Here is a 24005-nt window from a genome sequence, read left to right on the forward strand (position 1 = left end):
TTTATAATATTATCATATATATTTATACTTGAAACTAATCAATGAGGCATAACGCATAAGCAATAAATAATGAGTATTTTGAAATCGCATAATAGAAAAATATTATATTTTTAAATAGGTAATATTATTGTCTAATACTAATATTTTATTTATTATTACAGGACTTACAGAAAGGTTATGTTTTTGAATAAAATAGTAACGAGTTAACTGCAATAGCACATCAAATTTATGCGGGTTTAAATTTTTTTTTAATTATAACTAGGTACATTTAAATAATTAAACAGATTGGCATAATCAAACTTTCGAATGTTTTGAATATTTTTGTTCCATATATCATAAATGTTACATGTGTTGTAGTATTGTAGAATTGTGCAATATTCAGTAAAATATTTAGCCTAGCCTTTTTTTTAATTATTTTTCTCTTTTTTATTCTTCTTTATCACATAAGTTCAGGCTCGGATTTAATGGGGGTTAAGGGTTTTACCACCCTCTCTTGACGTATTACATATTATGTATAATATAATAAACTAATAAATATTTAATACGTTTTATTAAATCTATACATTTTAAAATGTAAAAATAATTATTACTGATATGACTGATCATTTTTTATCTTTATGTAAATAAAAGTTAACTCCCCTCATTTCATATTTCCAGATCTGTGCCTATAGGTTGGTTGTCGGTTGAATTACTTTTTGCCAAAAATATCGCATATTCGTATAATATATTATTATAAAATGTTTTATTATTATCATAATATAATATTGTGTGTATTATAGACTTTATTATACTACAATAATTTAAGGTCTATGATGGTGTATTGGAGTGACGTAAGTTCTGATAATCCGATCGCGGGAGGAAACGTGTGAAACTATGAACTGAACGGGCATTAAAATTTGCAACGTATATACTACGTAGAAAAAAATAAATTATTAAATATTACTTTGATATTACAACGATATCATAAAAGTTAAATATTATTATATTACTGAATTACATGCGCACATTATTAATCACGTATTCTCTTGCGCGTGCGCACGCATACAAACGCACGCGCTAATCGCACGGCCGTAGTATGCGCGTATCATATTATTATTATTATTATTCGAGCGCGGAACGGAAAATCATCGTACTCCACAGACGCAAACGGAATATAGTTGATAGTAATAATAATATAATTATTATATCATCTCGCCCTATATTATGTTAAAATAATCATCTTATAATGAGTATTATTTAATAACAGATAAGTAAACAACAATAGTTATTAGTTTTGTAGTATCGACTGTAAAACAATTCGATAGCGCGAGACAAATTTTATTGTTATTATTACGAATCGATTTCCCGTGTATACGTCGCGTAGGTGTTGCCGTCGTCGCGAATACTCGTTGTCACCGATGACGAGTTCGTTTGTCGTCGCTGCACAACCGCTGTCGCACGTCTTTTACGTTCATCCTCGCGACAATCAGTGACCGACGAACCACACCGATCATTCCAGCTATCTGCTAATACCTCGTCGTCGTCGTCGTCTTCCTCACTACAGCTTCAGCTCGCCATCGTTAGTTGGCGCTAATCATACGCGATAGACGGTCGTACAAAGGCACTACTCTCTAACTAGAAACCAGCTGTTGGTCTAGCATGACACTAGACTACGATATAGCTAGCCGTGCAGCTCAACTTGTCGAACGTTTGACCAGTACCGGCGAAAACGACGTCGATTGCAAGTTGTACGACGAAATTGAAAACATCTGCAAGTAAGTGTCAAAATCTTAAGTCAAAATCGCTCAAAAACATAATTCGTATACCTACCTACTCGTTGTACAATAATATCGTCTATTCTTACTATCAACCAACACCACCACCATCACTACTACTTCTAGCACCACCACCATCCATAACTGCATCATAATAATCTTGTTTAATTCCTACAAACAATCATTGTTTAAATGCAGAGAAACTTATAAGATTGTTTTGTAGTATTTTACTCTATAAAAACATACGTCACTATGCCGCACCGTCAACCCAATCCTGAGCGTCACCCTGTTTAGCAGCTATTGTAGTCATAATCGTTCAATAACCAATATTATATTATTATATTAATAAATTACCTGATATACCTATAAAAATAATTATGGATAAGAATAATGGTGAGTCAGACTCTGTTGCCCGAGGTAATCTTAGACAACCAACCAGGGTGTTTAAGAAAAGCTCACCGAACGGTAAAATTACTGTTTATTTGGGTAAAAGGGATTTTGTTGATCACATTACCAATGTTGATCCTATCGACGGCGTGGTTTTGGTCGATCCCGATTACGTCAAAGGAAGAAAAGTATTTGGCCATGTTTTAGCCGCTTTTCGATATGGCCGTGAAGACTTGGATGTGCTGGGTTTGACTTTTCGGAAAGATCTTTATATAGCATCTGAACAAATATATCCTGTTGGAAATATACGAACTCCAACTAGGCTACAAGAACGTTTGATCAAGAAACTTGGTCCAAATGCTATACCATTTTATTTTGAATTACCACCACATTGCCCAGCATCTGTTACATTGCAACCAGCTGCGGGTGATACAGGAAAACCGTGTGGAGTAGACTATGAATTCAAAGCGTTTGTTGGCGATACAGCCGAAGACAAACCTCACAAGAGAAATTCAATAAGGCTGGCTATTAGAAAAATTATGTACGCACCCAAAAAAGAGGAAGTGCAACCATCAGTTGAAGTATACAAAGAGTTTGTTATGAGCCCGAACAAATTATACTTAGAAGCATCCTTGGACAAAGAGCTTTACTACCATGGGGAAAGTATATCAGTAAATGTCCACATAGCCAATAATTCTAATCGAACTGTAAAAAAAGTAAAAGTGTTTGTTAGACAATTTGCTGATATATGTCTGTTTTCCACTGCCCAATATAAATGTACTGTTGCTGAATTAGAGAGTGAAGACGGTTGCCCTGTTGGACCTGGTTTCACTTTATCTAAAGTATATACAGTTAAACCTACTTTGCACAATAACAAAGATAAACGTGGCTTAGCTTTGGATGGGCAATTAAAGCATGAAGATACAAATCTTGCTTCTTCAACAATAGTGAGCAATCCTTCACAAAAAGAAAACCTAGGGATTATTGTTCAATATAAAGTGAAGGTAAAACTTTGCTTGGGCGCTTTAGCAGGTGAGTTGACAGCTGAACTTCCATTTATTTTGATGCACCCTAAGCCTGAAGAGGAAGTACTTCCAATAGTCAATAATATTGTAAACTCTGGTACAGCAGTTGATGACAACGGTGTACGTGTTGATAATTTGATTGAATTAGATGAAGAAAGCCCTGCCCCATCTCACGATGAAGATATCATCTTTGAAGATTTTGCTCGTTTACGACTAAAAGCTGGTAATGATTAATTTAAATAACCATGTGAATCTGTGTGAATTTATGAATTCATTTATTATTCAGTTTTGAGTATAGGTAAATAATACATAAATCTACTGGATGTCTATCAAATAGAATCACAGTATGTCTATTCTAATTATATAGACTTAAATGGAAATCATGAATATTGCTATAACTGATAGAAATTGATTTCTATGATAATTGATAAAAGATACTATGCAGTTATAAGAAATTTTTAACTTTTTGTCGGAACTTTATGCGCAATACTGTTAACGTTGATCTAATTTTTTAGAGCCCAAGGGTAGTAGGAATAAAATTTATCATTTAATTCAATTTTTAATTTATTAAATTTGTTATTATAAAGTATTCAATACATCATCTATTAGACTTCTAATATTATTTTTGTAGCTTAATTAATTATTACCAAATTATATAAAAATTCACTACTAATTTAATGTTATATTTCTGTAATTTTTATTAAAACCAAATAAAACTATTTATATACCTAATAATTATTGTGTTGGCATTTAATTTATTATAAACTATTTAGGTATAACAAAGCATAGTTTAAAAAACTAAAACTTAGGAAATTTTTTGTTTTAATAATCTATAATTTATCAAGTAGATACCATGTAAAAAACTTGTTTGATAATACTATTAGGTTTAAAAAAAAATAAATTGTTTTTAAAACCATAATTGGACATTTGTATAATTTTATTTTATTTTTTTATTATTAATACTTTTTTCTGATTAAATGTATTAGTGTGCATTTAAAGTTTATTTATTATGGTTACACAAGTAGTTCTAACATTCCTCCAATTGTTAAAAGTCAAATCAATCATATTTTAATTTATTGTCTAGTATACTTTTTTTAAATGTAGTAGGTATTTTATTTCTTTAAAAGATCTATATTATAAATATAAATTATTATTCAAAATGCTAAAATATTTATTTCAATATCTAAGCCTAAAAATTGAGTAAGTTCCTACCTAAAATATATATTCTAGGTAGTATAATATATTATAATCAATACTTAATAATACTCAAGTGCAGCGTATCAGCATTTTTATTTGTGCCAAATTGATTTCACTTTTGTGTTTAATAACAATAATAATTTTGTTTATTTTTATGAATTATTTTAATTTATTTAGTTATAATGGCCAGTACATATTTGTAATTAATATTTATAAATTATTTATTCCACGGCATTAGCTTACTTGCATGTAGTATAGAAGATTATTTAGGTTACCAAACATCTAAGCAATTTATATTTTTTCAATTATGTTTTGACAATCGAGAATTAGGTATAAGATTTTGAATATATTAAGTTGAACCATTGTTAAATAATTTATGTAATCGAATATTGTGTAATAATTTAATAGGCAAATTATCTGTGTGTATTGTGATTTATGTATTGGAAGTAATCTTAAGATAAACCTAGTTAGTTGAACGTAACCAGTAATATTCTATGATCTAAACTTTTATTGACAGGGTTTTTTTTTTAATATTTTTTTTTTTTTTTTACTGTCATTACTAACAATTTGTCAAAATTTTGGTACTGTTTATTATAAACTATAATCATATTCAATGTAAAGTTGATGTATGAATCTTAAACTCTTAAACTGACAATGACTATGACATTGTTACTGATTGTTATTATTTTGTTTGTGTAAATGTGTGTTTATCCAATTATTCTATTTGTTAAAATGTTGGTTTCTGTTGAACAAAAAAATAATTATGGTGAATACTATCTATATTAAGTTAAATATCAATTTATAAAGCACAAATATTACAATTTTAGACTTATTTAAATTACATCAGTATTTATACATTATATTCTATTCTATTCACTGTTAAAAATCTTAAACTAACCTTAACCAAATATATTTTCAAAATATGGTTTTTACACAATTTTATTTTAAAATAAGTGATAAAATAAAATGCATGATTAAACTTTTTGTTAATTTAATTTTTCATGTTGGTTGTAAATAAAATTGAAGTTCACTTTTATAGGTTTATAATATTTTTGTTTTATTTTGTAACAGTCTAGTCCTTTAAAATGGTTAATATTAATAACCTCATAGAATAATTTATATCTTTTATGTGGTATTGTCCAAACCTTAACTTTAAAAATTTATTGTATCAAAATAGTATGTAGATAGATGTATTATACCTAATACCCTAGTTTGTAACATTTTTATGAGCATAATTAAACTGTTTTTCTATTTAAAGAATCTGAAAAATAAGAATATAATTTAAAATATACTGAGACATGTACAATATAATAGTTAAATTAAAATTGTTTATTTAAGAAAAAGAGTTATTGAATAATTACCTAACTATTTTTACACAATATACTTGCATTAAACATTTTGTTAAGCTTTTAAATAACTACCTTACTGTAAGTATAGTTGATATTTATTTGATTTTTCAAATTAATTTCAAATATTAAATATTAGACGTGGCTCTGGTTGATATAAATTTGCAAAACAGGGTGAAGCAAGAAAAGATAAATTTTTTTTTGATGGTGGTGCTTTAACCAAACCTTAACTAAAATTGCATTTAATTTGTATTAATCATTTTATATCTACATCAATTATTTTTTATTAATAGCTAATTCTAAGTGGGAAAATATTTTTTTTTCATATGTATGTACGCACAATAATTGAATCTGATTTAAAACTATGGCATTGAGGTACTCCTATATGATTACTGTTATAAAATAATAATCTTCAGATATTTGCTCTTATGCACATGCTTAAAAATAATTCAAATACATATCAAATAAAAAATATTAAAAGCAATATCTATTGACATTATTTTGTTAGGTGGGTAAAACCTTGGGGTCACTACCTTAAATAAAATATGTAAATCCTAATTCTTATGTTGATTACTTTTTAGGTTTAAAAATAACTATTTTAATGTATGGAATGATTTGTATGTGACTGTAATGTTCCATGTGTATGAAACTTATTAACTTTTGGAGTAGAATGTAAAATAATATTGTAAAAAAACATAATCAATAATAATAACCAATGATTATTAGGTTACCTATTACTTTTGGTTGACATAACTTAACTATTAACTTATATTAATTTATTATATAAACAGTTATACATATTTAGTATTTACCATCTTTAATTATATTGTAAAACATATTTATTTGTTTACTTAAGTGATGTTTTTAGCTTTAAAGCGTGGCTTTTTTTAGAACAATTAGGTACCTTCAGCTTATAATATATATATATTACCTTATACCATTTCCATTTATAATTCAAATTTTTGTGATCAATACTATACTGTGGTTAATAAAAATATAAATCTATAAAAAAAATTTCTCTCTTATATATTTTATTATTATGTTCCTATTTATTAAATGTTTATTAGGTACTCACTACTCATCCTACTATGTATCATAATATTCATAATATCATAATACTTATATATAGGTAATAGTGTGTAAAAGTAAAATAAAAATAAAAATCTTCTGATCGTCGATTTTAATATGGGGAACTCTTTATTTATTTAACTATAGTACAATTAAAACAGGGTAGTGCGCTTGAATAATGATTTTGAGCAAAACTTAATCATTGAAATATAATTTCATATTGACCGAAAATTTTTGAAATATTGGCGTCTATTGGATATTATTGATGTGTAATCGTAAATTTTCGTTTAATTGATGTACAAGACATGACATTTTTAGAGCTTAAATTCATTACGACACTACCCGAGTGTCTACTGTGTAATCGTCGTGAGACAAATAATTATTGTTTACTCACAAAAGAGTATGAAAGTTATTTATGAAAATAAATCTGTGGGGTCTACTTATTTAATTATTGTAGTATCTTCTGATTTATAAACGACAAAATTTAATTCATATTTCATATAATATAAATAATTGTTTATTGTAATCTATTGTTACAATTAAAAAAAATAAAATAAATATATGCACCTACATAGATAATATACATAGACGTATCACATCACGTCGGATTAATTTTGAGTTTGGGCATAATTTATTTAATTCTATTTTTTGACCTACAATGCGGGTATGGTTGTTGTATTATAAATGAAAAAATAACAATACATTTTTTCACTACCTAGCCGGATTCTATATTATTGGGCGTTTATTTATTTGGGCAAATGACCCAACATTTAGGTAAAGAGTAGAGTATATACATATTATAGTTTGGACGAGAAAATAACCGATCTTTTGGGTGAATTTATAAATAAATGAATAATATGGTTAGTAAAAAAAAAAAATGTGTGTGCCATGTACCGTAATTCGTGAATTTGTGAATACATGACTATATGTAACCAAAATGCAAGGGAAGTAATACATGTCTATACGACATTTTTTTATAATAGTTACTACATATTTTTAACCATATTAGTTAAAGTTCACTGAGGTCTCAGAGTTCTAAAACTGGGAATGCGATGTATTATCAAAACTGATTTATTAGAGAGACATATCATATATTAGGAGGGGGCCGTGTACATTTTGCCCAAATGAAATGTATATAAATATTATAAATTCATCCAAATGATATTTTATTTTGGGTTATTCGCCCAAATAAAAGCCGTCTAATAATTAAAAGATTGATGTGGATTTTGATGTAATCGTGTTGTTCATCGAAAATGGAAATCCTACGCGATTATTATTCCTAACCAAAAAAAAAAATCGGTTTTATCAGTATAACATTATGACGTATCTATAGGTGCGAGATACAATATCGTATTATGCATAAGTAATAATATTGCATAATACTTCCATACTGTCGATGGAAAATGCAAAATATTGCGCCTACTAAAATAGGTTATGAATATATTATTGTAACATTTTAAGATATACTACTGCACGATTGTGTATGATTTTTTAATTTCTATGCGATGCAATGATGTATATATTATATAGTATTAATCTTTTATTGAAGTAGTGGGGTACCGATATCATGATAGTCACTAAAATCTATAGTACATATTTGAGTTTGTATTATTATTATTATACTCAATATAATCGGTATGTTTTAATTAAGTTCGGACCGCAATGGCAGGAAGTACCTACTATCATAATTATTAACTGTTGCCAAAAACTGAGCGCCTGTATATTAATCTTGTTTAATAAATCCTTTTTGATAAACAACAGTTTTTCAGGGTATATTTAAATTATTAAAATATGTCGTTCATCGTTTTAATTATTACTAAAATGTTCCGGAGAGCAGTAGAGCACCCTCTTCCTCAAAAACCAATTTCTGTATGCGTATAATGTATGGGCATGGACCAATTGCGCCTAAAACAAAGTTTTTTAGGGTCAGAATACAAATTGCGCTTGTATTCAAATTTACCTACTTTTAGGTATGAAAATATTGTTGTTTTATTTAATTCCGTCAACATCAACATAAACAATCTACACTAAAATACTTGAAAATTAAATATTAATTTATTGATCAATTGATTACTTTAATTGGTTATAAATTATAATATATTTTATAACAGTATCGGGAATTTTGTGAAACTTTATTAGTTATTATTATTAGTTAATTATGTACATTTGATCACGCAAGTAAAGTATAACTTGTTAAATGTGAAGAAATAAGATTGGTTACTCAATTAATTTATTATATAATTGTAACTAACTAATAAGTTTTCCTTAGGTATTGTAATATGTCGATTAATCCTAAAATGTATCAAGCGCAATTGGTAAACTGCTTAATTTATACATACATTTCACACGTTTTATTACAGTTATGTCATTATTAATACCCAAATAGAAAGTTTAATATTTTTCTTCTTTATACAATATAGTTAACTCTCCCCCACAACTTGTACAAAATTTTTTTTGCCACGTATAAAATGAATATTTTTGATCTGAATAAACAAAAAAAAAAATAATGTTTGCTTAAATTATTACGTTCTTAATATTGTGTTTCATACCTCAAAAGCTGCAATTTTTGTCGACACTATTAAGTAATTTAAATAGACGAGTCTATCGCAGTATCGCCTTTTAACGTCCTGTTCAAATATTTAATCCCGGCGATTGATTATAAAATATTATATTGTATAAACTTTTGTTTGAGGAGTATAATACTTATAGGTACGTGAAATGAAATTCTCATTCAACAAGGTAAGAAAATTCACCTTCACGTAACACGACGAATGAGTATCGAAAACAATTTAACATAAGTTATAATAAAGTGTACTCGTAGATTGTAGATGGTCAGATTTATTGGTTTCTGAATATTATAATATACAATATACTTATCTGAGATGCTACGATCCAATGTTGTAATTTGTAGCTGCAGAATAAAACGGCCCATTAGCATCCTATCGTAAGTAAGCAAGTAAGTATATGTAGTAGTAAATAATAATAATAATAATAATCAAGAGATATGTACCGAATTTGTAGCGTAAAATTACAGCAAACGCTTAAATATTTTGTACATCAGTGCTTATTGTACGTCTATTATAAAATTAATAATGTATAATAGGCACCAATCTTATTAATATTTAAAAATAAAGATTTAACGTTTTTGAAAATATTTTTTTTTTTATAAAATTTGATATAAAACTAATTGCCTTTTTGAAAAATAAATTATTATGTTTTTACGATTTTTATCATCATTATTTTATAAGTTTCTTACTTTTTTGAATGATAATAACGTATTAACTTGTTTTTTCAATTTCATATTTCGAAACAGAATATTTTCTGAGAATTTTGATTTTTAAAAATATTTTATGTTTTAGATGAGGGAAGTTGTAATATGATATTGCAAGATGATATTCATATTTTGTTGGGTAACCTTGTGTGGCTGTGTGTGTCATACAACCTCCATATACTCATCTAAACTATAAATACTTAAACTGATCATTCGATATTGGATTATTTCATCAAAATTCTCAGAAAAATATTCTGTCTTTTGGCGTGAAATTAAACAGGTATATCATATTATATAATAGTATATACGCATTGATAATTATATCATTGTATACGAGCAGTAACGATGACGATGGCAGGTCTATCAGACTGCTAATCACTAAGTACATTTTATGATATAGGTTTTTTAATATTGCAATTAAAGTCATTTATTTTATTATTAGTATTACTACGGAAGATAGATTTAATTATTATAATAATTACAAATTTAATTTGTATACAAATTTTAGTAAGGGGTGTATAAAATAATGATGAAATAATTTCTAATTTTGCATAATGTAAAAAAAAATTTGGAGGTTTGAACATTCCCCTCCCCTAGGTCTTGAGTATAGATACATGTAATTTATTTGAGTTGTATACTCGTGGACTAATATTCGATTGGACACTATCAAATACATAGCTACTTATAATAAATATAGAATCACAGAATATATATATTTATTCTGTGATAAAATGTTCAAAATATTTGAACTTTTTTTGAGCTACCTATTTTGATTGGCATGACAAATTTTTTTATTTTTTTTTTTATAATTGTTTATTTGCCTGGCCAGTTTTTAAAAAAAATATACAAGATCTCACAAAAGTCTTATATCTGTATAAAAATATTAAAAATATGTAGGCATAATTTTTTTATATGCATCTGAAGTTAGAATTTTAACAAAATTCATCAAATCGTAATAAATTATATACTATTTTGTAATAACTTTTCGTTTAATATCTGTCTTGAAAATTTAATACAGTATTCATCAGAAATGGTTCATACTGAAACCATAAATTCTGAAAAATGTAGATAATTATTTTTTATTGACATTTGAATACGTTTGTAATTTTAAGTTGAAGTTTACATGAAATTACTTAATTTAAGATAAATAACGATGTTACTTAATTATTTTGTTATAATTTAAAAACATTCGTGACTACTTAAAACTTTTACGTTTATTATATTATGAATTTTACTATACGCAATTTAATTTTTGTTTATTTTTAAAATATATATTTTAATATTTATACTATGAATTTGTTTTTTCTGTTTTACGGTAGGTACCTATTTACAGAAAGATTTTATTAAATTTCAAGTCATATAAATCGATATAATAATATGGTATGTGTAAAATCTAAATGTATATTATTTATAACAATTAATTACTTAATATTTAAGAAATAATGATATCAATTTTCCATTATACTAGAAATAAAATAAATGGCTTTAATTATAGAAGTTTAGTCCCCTTAAGCCCCTTCTGGATTTCTGCCTATGGACGTGGCGCCTCGATTTGTATGAATATTTTTCAAAAAATATAACTTGATGAGTGTTTATTTTTATATTTAAGATAATATTTTAAAAATAATTTGAATAAACCCAAATTTTGAAGAAAAAAATCTTTATTGGGTCATCACATTAGTGAGTACACATAATATACTAGTGAACTTATCCATTTCAGAAATACTCTGTATAGAGTAGTAGATACGTAGTCATATTCATTATTTATATATCTATATAAATTCGACTGCAGAAATTATTTGTTGTTATTGTAGTGTTGTAAAATACTATATATAATATAGTCCATTAGTTCTTATAATATTATATTTATACGTCGTTATTAAAAACCAAACGTCATTTCTAGCATTACTGGTATAAAAATATGTATTTGTATTATTATGCATTATCTTTATAGTTTTAACATTACTAAAGTATGTATAGTCTGCTATAATAGGATATTGTCATTCGCCGCGATGTGTAGGTAGATACTATATACTCATAGTGTGGTCGCTGAAGCCTGTTTTTGAGTTTTTACTCTATTAATAACCTTTTAAATAAGTACAAACGCATTGTGTGTGTAAATAACGACTTCGTTTTTATTATTGTTTTTAGGATGTTATTTGAAATTTTGAATTTGAAATTATTATTTATATTTTGAACTTATCATCGTTTAATTAATAAATATAGGTTATCTTAACATGACATTGATTTTTTTTTTAATATATATGTATAAATATAAACATAATGATTGTTATGTATATTATAACTTGTATGGTATTTAATATTAATATTATAAAATTATTTGAAACCTGGAGGGTGTTTATATAGTTAATTTTTTCAACCCCTATTGGTTGCTATAAAGTGGCTCATACATGATACACGAATTTAGTTTTGACTTACGAAAATCGAATATTTTTTGTTTATTTAAATGTTTGCCATTGGTTACAGATTATATTGTTATTATAATTAATAGAAATATGGTATTTATAGTTATATAGTTATAGTATAAATATATTTAAAAAATAAAAAACAAATTTAAAATCAAATACTTATGACTACAATCACATAGGTTTATCTACTTTTATGATTATCAATCATGAATTTTTTCTTAATTCTAGACATATTTTTGATATAAACACATACAAATTAAATATTATAAAATTATTTATGATAATTACAGTGTTTGTACCTATTATATAATATATTTCAATTTTATAATTTTCTTAAAATTTAAAATAAAAGTAATTGACTACCTACCTGTAATGACGTAAAAGTAAAATAAATTGAAAATATATATAAAAAGTAGATGTGAAAATAGAAGTTAAGTAAAAAAGAACGTATGTGTATAATAAATCTAAAATGTGGCAAATACAAGGGACACAAGCCTTGAACAAATGTCGGAATCTGTGGAACCCTTTCCCTACACTTACAAGTATAATTAATTAATAATTAAATATACAATAATTATGATATGTGAGCATATTATTACATGTCATAAAAATAAATGGTACTTTTTTTTTTATAATTTCGCGTTTTTTTTATGTACTATGTGAAATTGTGAACATAAGTATATATTATTTAAGTACAATACCATTACTCATAAGGTATATAATGTGTAACGAAGTAAAGTTGCTTGTATACAATATGAATTAATACGTACCACCCAGAACGATAGGACTCGCAACGATTTTAAGTTATTTGAGTTTTACTCATATTACAATAGTTATATATTTAATTTTGTTGACCGGGTTTCAATGCATATATATACCTACTTAAAGAATATATGTTTATAACGGGAGATCATCAAATAGAGACGCAGATGGATTGTAATTTCATGGATTCTTGTTTGCCTGAGCTCAGATTCTATGCAGATAAGTCATTCTGGTTTTAAAAAGATCTATTTGAGGCTTTTTTAAGCGAAACAGCATATATAATTTTTAAAATTTTATTATTTTTATACAATATATATATATAATTTCTTATTACTATATACCTAATATTTTTTTTATCTATTAGGTACTATAATACGGTACAATAAAATGTAGCTCATTTATATTGTTTAGTGTTGACATTATGTAAAAATGACGGAGTTATAATACCAAATAAATGAATTCATCAGATTAAAGTAAAATATAGTTTAATATGAATAATACTTTTGTACTGCAATAGCTGATAGGTAAATAATTTGTTGTTCGTATTTGTACTTATTATACGAATATAGGGATAATTGTTTATGTAATTCTTTATTTACACGTGGACATTTTTTAGAAAATCCTCAATTTACATCGACAGAGTTCATGCATTACTATTTCATCAACTCAAAGAGAAACATTCTCAGATTCGTTTGAGTGCACTCCGAATTTGTAATCGTCTTTTTAAGTATGTACTTGATGTTTTTATTTACGTAGGTACACCTACTAAATCTACTTTTATACTGTTTTTGTATAATTTATTGTTATTTTTTGAATTAGAGTCAATAGATTAGTATAGATGAATGATAATACAATAATATAATCATGTTATTTATTTTAGGAAATTTGAACATTTTAGAAGATTAATAATCGTCGATATTTCAGTTCTTCTAAAACTCACAGTTAACACAGATGCAGGACGAACGTTGCCGCCGCCTAAGAAATTCGCGACGGATTTGGAAATTTACTCAATTAGATGCATTAAGGAATGGAGCGACGAGTTTGGGAAAGATTTTAAAGACGAATTTAATTTTGTGTTTAAGTATTTGAACAAGTACAAAAAAGTAGGTTATTATGATATCGTCATATTTTCTTTATAATATGTGTAGTGTATATTACAACATCCTTTTTGTTAAACCCTTTACTACATAAAGATACAATACATTAGTCAATTATTATAATCTTTAACTTTAATGAGTGGGGCGTGTATACAATTTCAGATTGATTTTGAATCAATGACTGTGCTATCCGTTACCGAAGCGAGACTACTGGAGGACAGGGAACAGCGACAACGTCGTTTCAACGAAGAGAAATTGAAAAAAATCGAGTCTGAAATAAATGGTATAGACACTATATATTTATTATTTTTTAGCTATAAATTAACCTTAGTGAACCTTTTACGCAGAACTCGAACCGGAAATAACTATTGCGGCTAGAACCCTGGAGAGTTGTCTGGAATTGCTAATTCCCATTCCGGAAGAGTTTTTTATACCTGAAGCGGAGGAAGACATTGTCCCTCCATCGAGCCCTTCGGAACTTTTGTCGTTGGATACTGGGGGAAAAATTGCTGCTGTGGTTAAGTCGAGTAACGAAAACGAAAGGTGCAGAGAAACTGGCATAATTGACCCTGCAGCGCACACCGTGACAGTCACGTTGAGGCGGGGTGATTATTAAATTTGTTGAATTTCAGATTTGCATCTGATGTATGTACTGGTAGCGTGTATTTAATTTCCTTTTTGTTTTGGCTATTTTAGATTTCCGAAAGAGGGTGAAGAAATCCGAAGACAACTTGGCTATAATTGAAAGTGCAAATGAACAAGTTAAGCTCATTTCCGACAAGTATTTGCCAATAATCAAAAAATGGTTGCAAGACATAGCAAGAATTTCGAGTAATATATTTATATATATATTATCATGCACGTGAGACAGACCTTGTGTCGTTTCTCGTTTGCACTCCTCAAAAATTATCTGAATTTATGAGTGCATGTACCTACAATTTCTTTTAACTATTAACTAACTACGTTTTAACTAAGTACGCGTCTCTATAGCTATATACTATTTTTTAACTGAATTAATTAGATTTATTTTAAGAATACTGGGTTTCATTGAGAATACGCGTGTGGAGTCCTAGAGTTATTGAAATAAAAGAAAAAATAAACAGCATAATATACTTGTAAACCAATACAATAAAATAATAAAATATAATAAAAATGTAAAAAAGTGGGTACCGCTTCTACTGTATAGATGTTGAATTGGTCACTATTATGGATGTGTTAACTTTGAATTCAATATTATATCATCGTATACGAAAAATGATTTTGAGTGGAGATGGTCTGCAATCAGTTTATATTATTAAGTATATTTCACGATATTGTTATTAAAGTAATTCATTTTACTATTAGTATATCAACTGTAATTAGCAGTTTAAATTAATTTTTGACGAAAACTTTGAATTTGAAACTGTTCTTATGTGTAAACAATTTATATGTTAAAAGTTTTAAGTACCTACGAATAATATTTTTAAATTACAATAAAACAACTAAAATTGTTATTTTTCATTTAAATATCTAATTTATTCAAAATTGAGTTTAAAATGTCTATAAAATAACTGTTGTTTATAGTACAAAATATTTAGAGGAATCTTCTACTAAATTTTCAATTCTTAGCTCTTAAAATTGAACATTTTTTAAATTTTTAACTGAAAAATTATATTAAACTAACTATTTTTTCGAAATTTGAATTTGAAATACTTTCAAATAAAAATCTTGCCTAATAGCTATAATAACAACTTATATTAGAAACTTTGTATTACATTTTGAAGCTTTGAGACCCAGAAAAAAATGTTATATCAAAGCTTAAAGAAAAAAAAGAAAATTTGAAAATGAACTATTAATAATAGCTCAAAAAAGTTTAAAATATTTTTAAAATTTTACTAATTTTAATGATGATACAAACATTTGATGAAAATTTCAGGTATCTATATGGTTATTCGGTTTTGATTTATTACTAAATTTCAAAAATTTATTGATAATAGTTATTTTAAAAACGAATATCTAATTATATTATATCGCCTAAATTTAAACTTAAAATGATTTTATAGAAAGAATCTTACTGTTCAGTTAATTTTTTTTATTATAGTAAAAAAAAAAATATTGTATTTAATTATCAATCTTGATCATATAAAAAAATTTTTTTTATAAATTTCTTATTATAAAACAATTTATAAATTTTCTCAATTTTGTCAAAATTCTAATTTTATACACTTATAAAAAAATATTGTAATAATGTACTTAAAATATTTTTTAATTGGCATAAGAACAATTAATGAGAAACATTGTACCTATAAAGCCTTTTCATTGAGCGAAATGTTGTTATCGACATCAATAGAAAAAAATTTAAATGATTTTTATTTATTTTTTTTTTAATTTTTTTTTATTTATTTAATTTTTATTCACAATCTGTTACATAAAATGAACAATAAGTAAAATAGATAATTGAATAAGTGGCTTGAGGAAAGGACAGATTTAAGAAGCCTTCCAGTGAAGACACTTTGTCAGCTATTTATATACATTTCTATAAGTTAACAATAAAGTTATAAATAAAAATAAAGATTAGGTAATTAACTAAATTAATAGGTCCCGACACCACCGCCTTTTTAGTCTTTTCCTAGGATTGTCGGGTTAAAATGATTTTAAATTTAAAATAATTAATCTCTAATATATATGTGAATAATTACAAAAACAGTAAATACATTTTGCTAGTGTTATAATGTACAGAAAGTATAAACATTTGGTAAAAATGGTTTTGCGTAAAAATTATCGTGTTTTCTTAATTTTTTTTTTAATAATTCACGGGAAAGTGTTCTATGTATCAACTTGATTTAAGTTTCACATCAAAGTTGAAAATCGAAGCATTTTTCGTTGTTCCAAAAAGTGATGATTGGCATAAAAATAAAACAAAAAACACACATCATTTTAAAATCAATACATTCATCACTCTGCTCAGAATCTAAAATTAATTCAATAATGATTAATAGTGTTAAATATAGAAATTATTGTGAATACAACAATTTTTTATTACAGTCTTAAACTCTTAAAGATATCTATAACTGTTTATTTTTGAGAACAGATGTACGTACATTGTATACTCGTAGTTTTGGTCTAGTTTTAATATTGTGCTTATCTTCTGTACATAAATAGATGGAGAACTTCTAAAACGAGCGATCGAACTCAAGCGTTCTTTAATTGACCTGACGAGCAGAGAAAACAAAATCACGTACTACGGAGACAGTGATGATTGTTCCAGCGAATCGGACATGGAAGAAGTCCTCCCTAAATCTTACGCTGATGATCTATTGGCTCAATGTTTAGCTAAAACTGATAATAATGTACTTATATAATATAAATACTAGTATAATCTCTTCGGTGAAATCATGTTTTAAATAGACATGATATTAAAAAAAAATGTATATACATATATGTACGTTATTTTAAGACTCAAAATGATGGTAGTAATCGCGCTGCAGAGCCCGTAAAAGTTTCAGAGAGAGATGAAAATCGCAGTAGTGTCGTAGACGTGCCTAAGTTACCGTTTGACATCGATCTATATCACTGGGAAGACGAACAACTTTCAGCTCCTCGTATTTTACCGTAAATATTATCATGATTTTTTAAATTTAGATTTAATTATAAAAACATTCCGTCTCGGTGACCTTGAAAATTTTAAAACTATACCTTGTACTTAAATAAAAGCACAGAAATCTACTAACTATATTATAATAAATAAGCATGGAATTTTCATATTCTGATTATATGAAATTCTGTTTTCGGAATCTATTCAGTCAATGCACAGGAAATATTCTTTATAAAATATATAATATAGGTGCCTTTGCCCTAAACTGAACTAGATAGTTGTAATCGTAGAAATACGGATATCATTCTTTCTAAATTTTATGGGAGGTAGACGGAGAAAACAAATGTTGGTGTTTCGGTCACTTAAATAGTAATAGACAATAGTGTACAGTTCGTCAGTTCTACTCTAGAGTAAAAAAAAGGGGAAGCAAGAAAAGTCGAGTGTTATTATGACAAAAAAAATAAATATAATTGTCTCCAGAAAAAAAAATGAAGTTCGTAGACTTAAGTTTTGTGATTTATTCAAAAAATTTTAAGTATATAAAATTAAGTTGAATTATGTTTTTTTCTGTGATCACTTATTGAGAATTACGTTGGATCGGGGCTTTATGTTGAAGAATTAGGGAATGTGATGTAAAAAAAATAGTTAAGGTTGAAAATACTATTTAGTTGACATCACCCAGTTGTATTAAAATCGGTATTTAAAGTATTATAAATATGTACAACTTTATAAGTAATATTATATTTAAATGTATAGCAATACAATGTTCGTGGTCAGATTTAATAGAAGGCTATGGAGCGTTGTCTCATTAATCATTTACGAGTTACCCGAGTTACCGTTTAATGCAACGTTGGTGTTAAAAATTGATTTTTAATGAATAACAAGCTTATAACAGTTATAACTTAACCTAACCTCACTGCGTGTCAGAGTTACGTCAAACGAACGCGCGTAGTTATAATATGGTAAGTCATGTACTAAATACTTTTTATATTATTATTCTTTCAAATATGGTTTAGGTTTCTTTAAATAATTATTCGACGCGGCACTAGTAAGTAATAACTGATCCTGTATAGTGACGAATTTTGTTTTTTCCTAAACAAAAACACGCACGTGACGGGCAGTACGATTACGCGAGTGCAAGCGTCAGTTAAAAATCTGTATGAATTAAAAAAACAAACCTTACCCCTTTGTAATTTATACATTACAGTTCGTGCGCCAGAACCAGCCAATTTTAACATCTAATAGTTTAACTGTGTGATAAAACATTACGTTCGTAAGTTGGCCCACCCACTTTGGCGTAGCGACTCGAAATCTTCATCTATAGTTTGCTAGTTAATTGCGAGAATTAGCGAGTTAATTTTTAGAATTTGTGCGTTAGCCGTTTATGAGTTGCAAACCAAATAAAATTGGGTGAGCTAAGTTCACGTAGCCCACCCATGTCACTCTAAAGTTTCAAAATTTATACTAAAAGATGCTTTGAGGTTTGCGAGAATTTGTTAGTTAATTTTCAAAATGTTCGACCCTTTACCCACAAAACCCACTTTTTGATAGTGAAGTTGGCCCACCCATGTTGTCTTATAACTTGGAAATAGTATTTTGTTTGCAGCTCATAAACGACTAATTCGCAGACTATTAGCGAAGATTTTGAGTTGTTACGCCAAAGTGGGTGAGCCAACTTCATAGACGTGAAAAAAATTAATATGAAATATCGCATTAACATCGTCCATTGATGTGCTTGTGAGTTATTTATAATACAATAAATTATAATATATTGAAAATATTTTATTCACACTATACATTATACATATATAATATATTTAATATATGCTTATGGTTAAATGTGTTTTGGTGTTTTACATCGTTAAAAACACATATGTGCGCACTTGTGTTATTTTTGCAATAATGCCATCGATTAATATTACTGTATTTTTATCGTCTATAGTTTTTCTTTGAATGGTTCTAATAGTTGTATTTTGTAGTTTGTTATCGTTTTAGTTTATTTCGATTTTATTATTTACTTTACACTACATAAAATATTCGATACTAGATGTCTAGATAGTCTATATAGACCTCTAGACTGATATTTTACATATTCGTCGTGTTATGTTTTCTTATCAATGTAGGTTATATTAATTTTTTTGTAATTATGATATAAGTTATTAATTATACATATAGTAATTAATTGTATATTAATATTAATTATTTAAGTACTTACATGCATTTCTCACAGGTCGCACGGCTAGAGTCGCACCTATATTATGTTATTATTATATTATACTAAATGCATAACCTGACTTCGCTCAGGAAAAAATAAAAAATTAACAATTTATAAAATATGGCATTTTATGTAGGTTTGTAAGTATCTTTATATTAATATTATACCTCAGTTTGCAGTTAAATTTGTGTTGGCGTATCTCGATTTTTGAACTAATTTGAATGAGATAGAAAACTGCCGATCCGGCGGATTGGATATAGAACTTATATATTATTTTTGAATGTGGTTGAAACTACTCTCTAATCTTTCTTGATATCTCTAAGGGACAATCTTTGAAATTATCATTAAAATTAATCCAGTAGTTTTTGAGTATTTAAGGTACAAATATTTACCTATTTAATTGTATGTATTTACCTAAATAAAAGTCTTTTATATTTGTAGACAATAATGACATTAATACCCCTACGTATAAACAAAAAACTTTTTGATTTTTGTAGTCCAAAACAAAATACTTGTGTAAGCCATTTTATAACAATCTATTTAAGTTGGAAAACTAAACTGTATAATATTCCCGAGTTTTAAGGAATATGCGTGTAAAACTTGGTGCCAATTTGATAAGCGGTTCCGAAGATTACCGAGTTCTAACTACATAGTGCAGTTCAATTGTGTATATCTACTTAAATTCGAATATGGAAAAGTTTAATGCAGGTTTAAATAATTTGTTAAAAAAGAAAGGTTCAAATACTTTCATTTAAATTTCACTTATAATTCAATTAAAGAATAATAAATAAAGGAACTGGATGATTACAAACTTAATAAAAAAAATACGATGTGTTAAAAGTTTTTGATATGAACAAGTTAAGTTAATAAGTTAGTATCTGAAAATAACGAAATTAAGTATAATGTACACAATAAAGAGTCATTCGATATTATATTTTCATTTATCGATTGGTCACGGTGGTTGAAACAGAATGGAACACGAGGTAAATTTAAAATACAAAAATATCACTAGATATATGATTATCTTATATTTAAATAGTTGCGAATCGTATCAAAAAAAGGAAGCATAGCCAAGAAAGGATTGGCGGTATCACCAATCTTCTGAGATAAATTTTCGCTTTCAGATAGACTTTGTAGATATGCAAGCACAATCATATGGCTTTTATGAGTTAATATTGGTTTATCAGGACCACCTCACAAACGAAAACGACAAACGTGCCGACGAAGTTGCTTACGTATTATTAGTCATTTTAACAACTTTCGAAGCACCATCAATTTTACAATCGGATAATACTGATAATAGTAATTTAGGTTTTAACTTTACTGAAATATGTGTAATGTAGCCAAAACTTAAAATAGTTCATGGCGAACCTCGTTACCCACAGAGCCAAGGTTATCTATCGAACGAGCTAGCCAGGACAATAGAAATATCCTTGCTACTCGGTTGAAAAATAACTGTACTAATAAATTGAGTGAGGGGATAAAGTATGGCTAATGAAAAATTGTTCATTGCACTCAGGAATAAAACGTTCACCTTACGAAGTATACCGTTCAGTACAAAAGCTAAAATTGGATTAAAAAGTACACTTTTGTCAATAAATATAATAAGTAATTTAAGAATTGAAGACCTCGAAACAGCTAAGAATTATATTTTAACTACATCGAACAGTAACGACGATATCGAAAACAAAGACTTACCAACTTACCTATAAAATAATAATAATAACATTTTTCCATTTTGGGTTGTCAGGGTTACAACTTATATACGTGTGTATAAAAATATAAAACACGGAAGTGCTTACACAAAGCAGTGGAGCGACTATATGTTCATAAAAATGCCACGGAGCAGACATGCGATAATAAGTGATATTTAAGTTAAAAAAATATTTTATTTTCTAATAATATAAATATTATAGTATAAATATATATCATTATTCATTATACTTTGACTATACTTTACCATTAAATATTATTATTTATGTTGCCTAATATATGAAGAGCATTTTATATAACGCCCAAATTGTATACCTTACCCGCTACATATATAAAGAAAAAAATACAAAAAACAGTTAACGAAAAAAATTATTGGGTGTCGAATTGGTATAGTTTAGATAGATAATTTGTATACATTAATTAACATTTTATTAATTGTCATATATATTTTCCAAACACATGCAATGTTATGCAGTTGTTAGTCATGACTAACTAATAATTTAACATTTTAAACATTAGGTATATACATTCTTTGAAACTATTTTCGATGGCGGAGTGTTTTACAAACATAGATTTCTATAAAGCCCCAAATTTAAATTATGATTGCTTTTGTAAATATTAAATTTTACAATTTTTTTCAGTACAAATCAAGATGGTCATAGTTTTTGGACTTCGAATTCTGTAATGGATACTGACTGCGATGGTATTATACAGCCAGGAGGATCTGAAATTTTACGCACTCGAGTTATTGAATTTACTGGTAAATTCGAAAGAGTTGATAGACAGTGTAGAACCCCATTGCCAAGTGGAAGATTATGCCCAAGAGAAGATCGTTTTAAAGTAAATTAAATACAACCATTTAAACTTAAAATATTTAGTTATTACATTTGTTTATTTTTAGTGTCCGTTTCATGGACGTATTGTACCGAGAGACGAGCTCGGTCGAGTTGTTAATCCAGAAAACAAAATAATTATAGAAACAGAGAAAAAACAGAATGTACCTGATTGGCAAAATCCACAGTTACTTAGAGACATACAGGTAGAATGCGTTTTGAAGTTTTGATGGCAATTATATTTTTTATACTAGTTTTAATGTAGACAATAATTTATCGGTATAGCATCAAACAGGCGTTGATCTTAAAATGCCGGAAAAAGGAAGCAGAAGGAAACGAAAACAAAATTCAAATCTGACAAATTTAAAAAAAGAGCAGGATACTCCACGCGCCCGACTGGAAAAAAAAGTGTTCAAAAAGTAAGTTTGAATTTTATTGTGAACTCATTATCAGTTATCACTTATCAAGTATAAAAGTTAATAATAAAGAAATTAGCACAAGATATTAGAAGTTTAGTGGTGAAGTGTTAAATTTACAATAGTGATATGTACAATATATTCTTCAGTATATTTTAATGTAAAATAATACAAATATTGGAATGTTAATAAAATAATTTGGAAAATGTATTAGCGTTATAATGTTATAGCGTTTTTTAAACAGTAAAACATAAACCAGACACCAGTTGTTTGTTAATTGTCTCAATTTTAATATTGTCTATTTAAATCAATGTTCCTGGTAATATTCATATCGTAATGTGTTCAATCACAGCTGCATCAAATTCAATAAATATAAATTAAAACCATGTACTTTTGAATCACAATCTATAAAAATTGTCTCACTCTATAAATGATGTATAATGAGAAATTGTTATGTTTAATAATATTATTATGTTTAATTATACTTGTAGATCATCTGTGAAGAAAGTAGCTAACATTTTAGATGGAATAGATCAGAGAAAATTTCGAGATAAATTTGGAGATCAATTCAATTACGTCCACGATACAGCTTAATTTGTTTGTCTTTTATGTTCTTTTAAGTTCTATAACTTATAGTTAATAAGGTTTAATTAAAAATTAGTATAATTATATTATGTGAAAAATGTTTACTTAAAGTATTTGAATTATTTTGTAAATTTTGTGATATATTTATAAGCAAAGTGTAATCATTATGCAATATGTTTGTAATTATTTATACATATTATATATAGAAAAAATTTTTTTTCCTTAAAATACTAGCTAATTATAAAGAATAATTCATTAAAAAAAAAAAATTATAGAAGTATTTTTATCTGAATTGAAAAATATATCGTTTTCTTTGACAATTGAAGGTTAAAA

At 26.9% G+C, this 24005-nt stretch overlaps 2 protein-coding genes across 2 annotated transcripts; both read left to right on the plus strand.

The window, feature by feature from the left end:
- The first annotated feature begins 1084 nt into the window (after nucleotides 1–1084).
- On the plus strand, nucleotides 1085–23972 carry LOC132918368 (UV-stimulated scaffold protein A-like). The gene is made up of 12 exons (XM_060979567.1): nucleotides 1085–1754; nucleotides 13856–13966; nucleotides 14120–14342; nucleotides 14499–14619; nucleotides 14684–14941; nucleotides 15033–15167; nucleotides 17478–17665; nucleotides 17773–17927; nucleotides 22480–22678; nucleotides 22740–22877; nucleotides 22957–23090; nucleotides 23579–23972. Exons 1-12 carry the CDS (start codon nucleotides 1639–1641, stop codon nucleotides 23679–23681), a joined length of 1881 nt encoding a protein of 626 aa, XP_060835550.1. The 5' UTR covers nucleotides 1085–1638; the 3' UTR covers nucleotides 23682–23972.
- Nucleotides 1754–5399, plus strand: LOC132918376 (arrestin red cell). The gene has a single exon (XM_060979578.1). It carries the CDS (start codon nucleotides 2132–2134, stop codon nucleotides 3398–3400), a length of 1269 nt encoding a protein of 422 aa, XP_060835561.1. The 5' UTR covers nucleotides 1754–2131; the 3' UTR covers nucleotides 3401–5399.
- Nucleotides 23973–24005: the final 33 nt, after the last annotated feature.

This window comes from Rhopalosiphum padi, chromosome 1 (genome assembly GCF_020882245.1).
Source record: "Rhopalosiphum padi isolate XX-2018 chromosome 1, ASM2088224v1, whole genome shotgun sequence".
In the NCBI taxonomy this organism is placed as follows: Eukaryota; Metazoa; Arthropoda; class Insecta; order Hemiptera; family Aphididae; genus Rhopalosiphum; species Rhopalosiphum padi.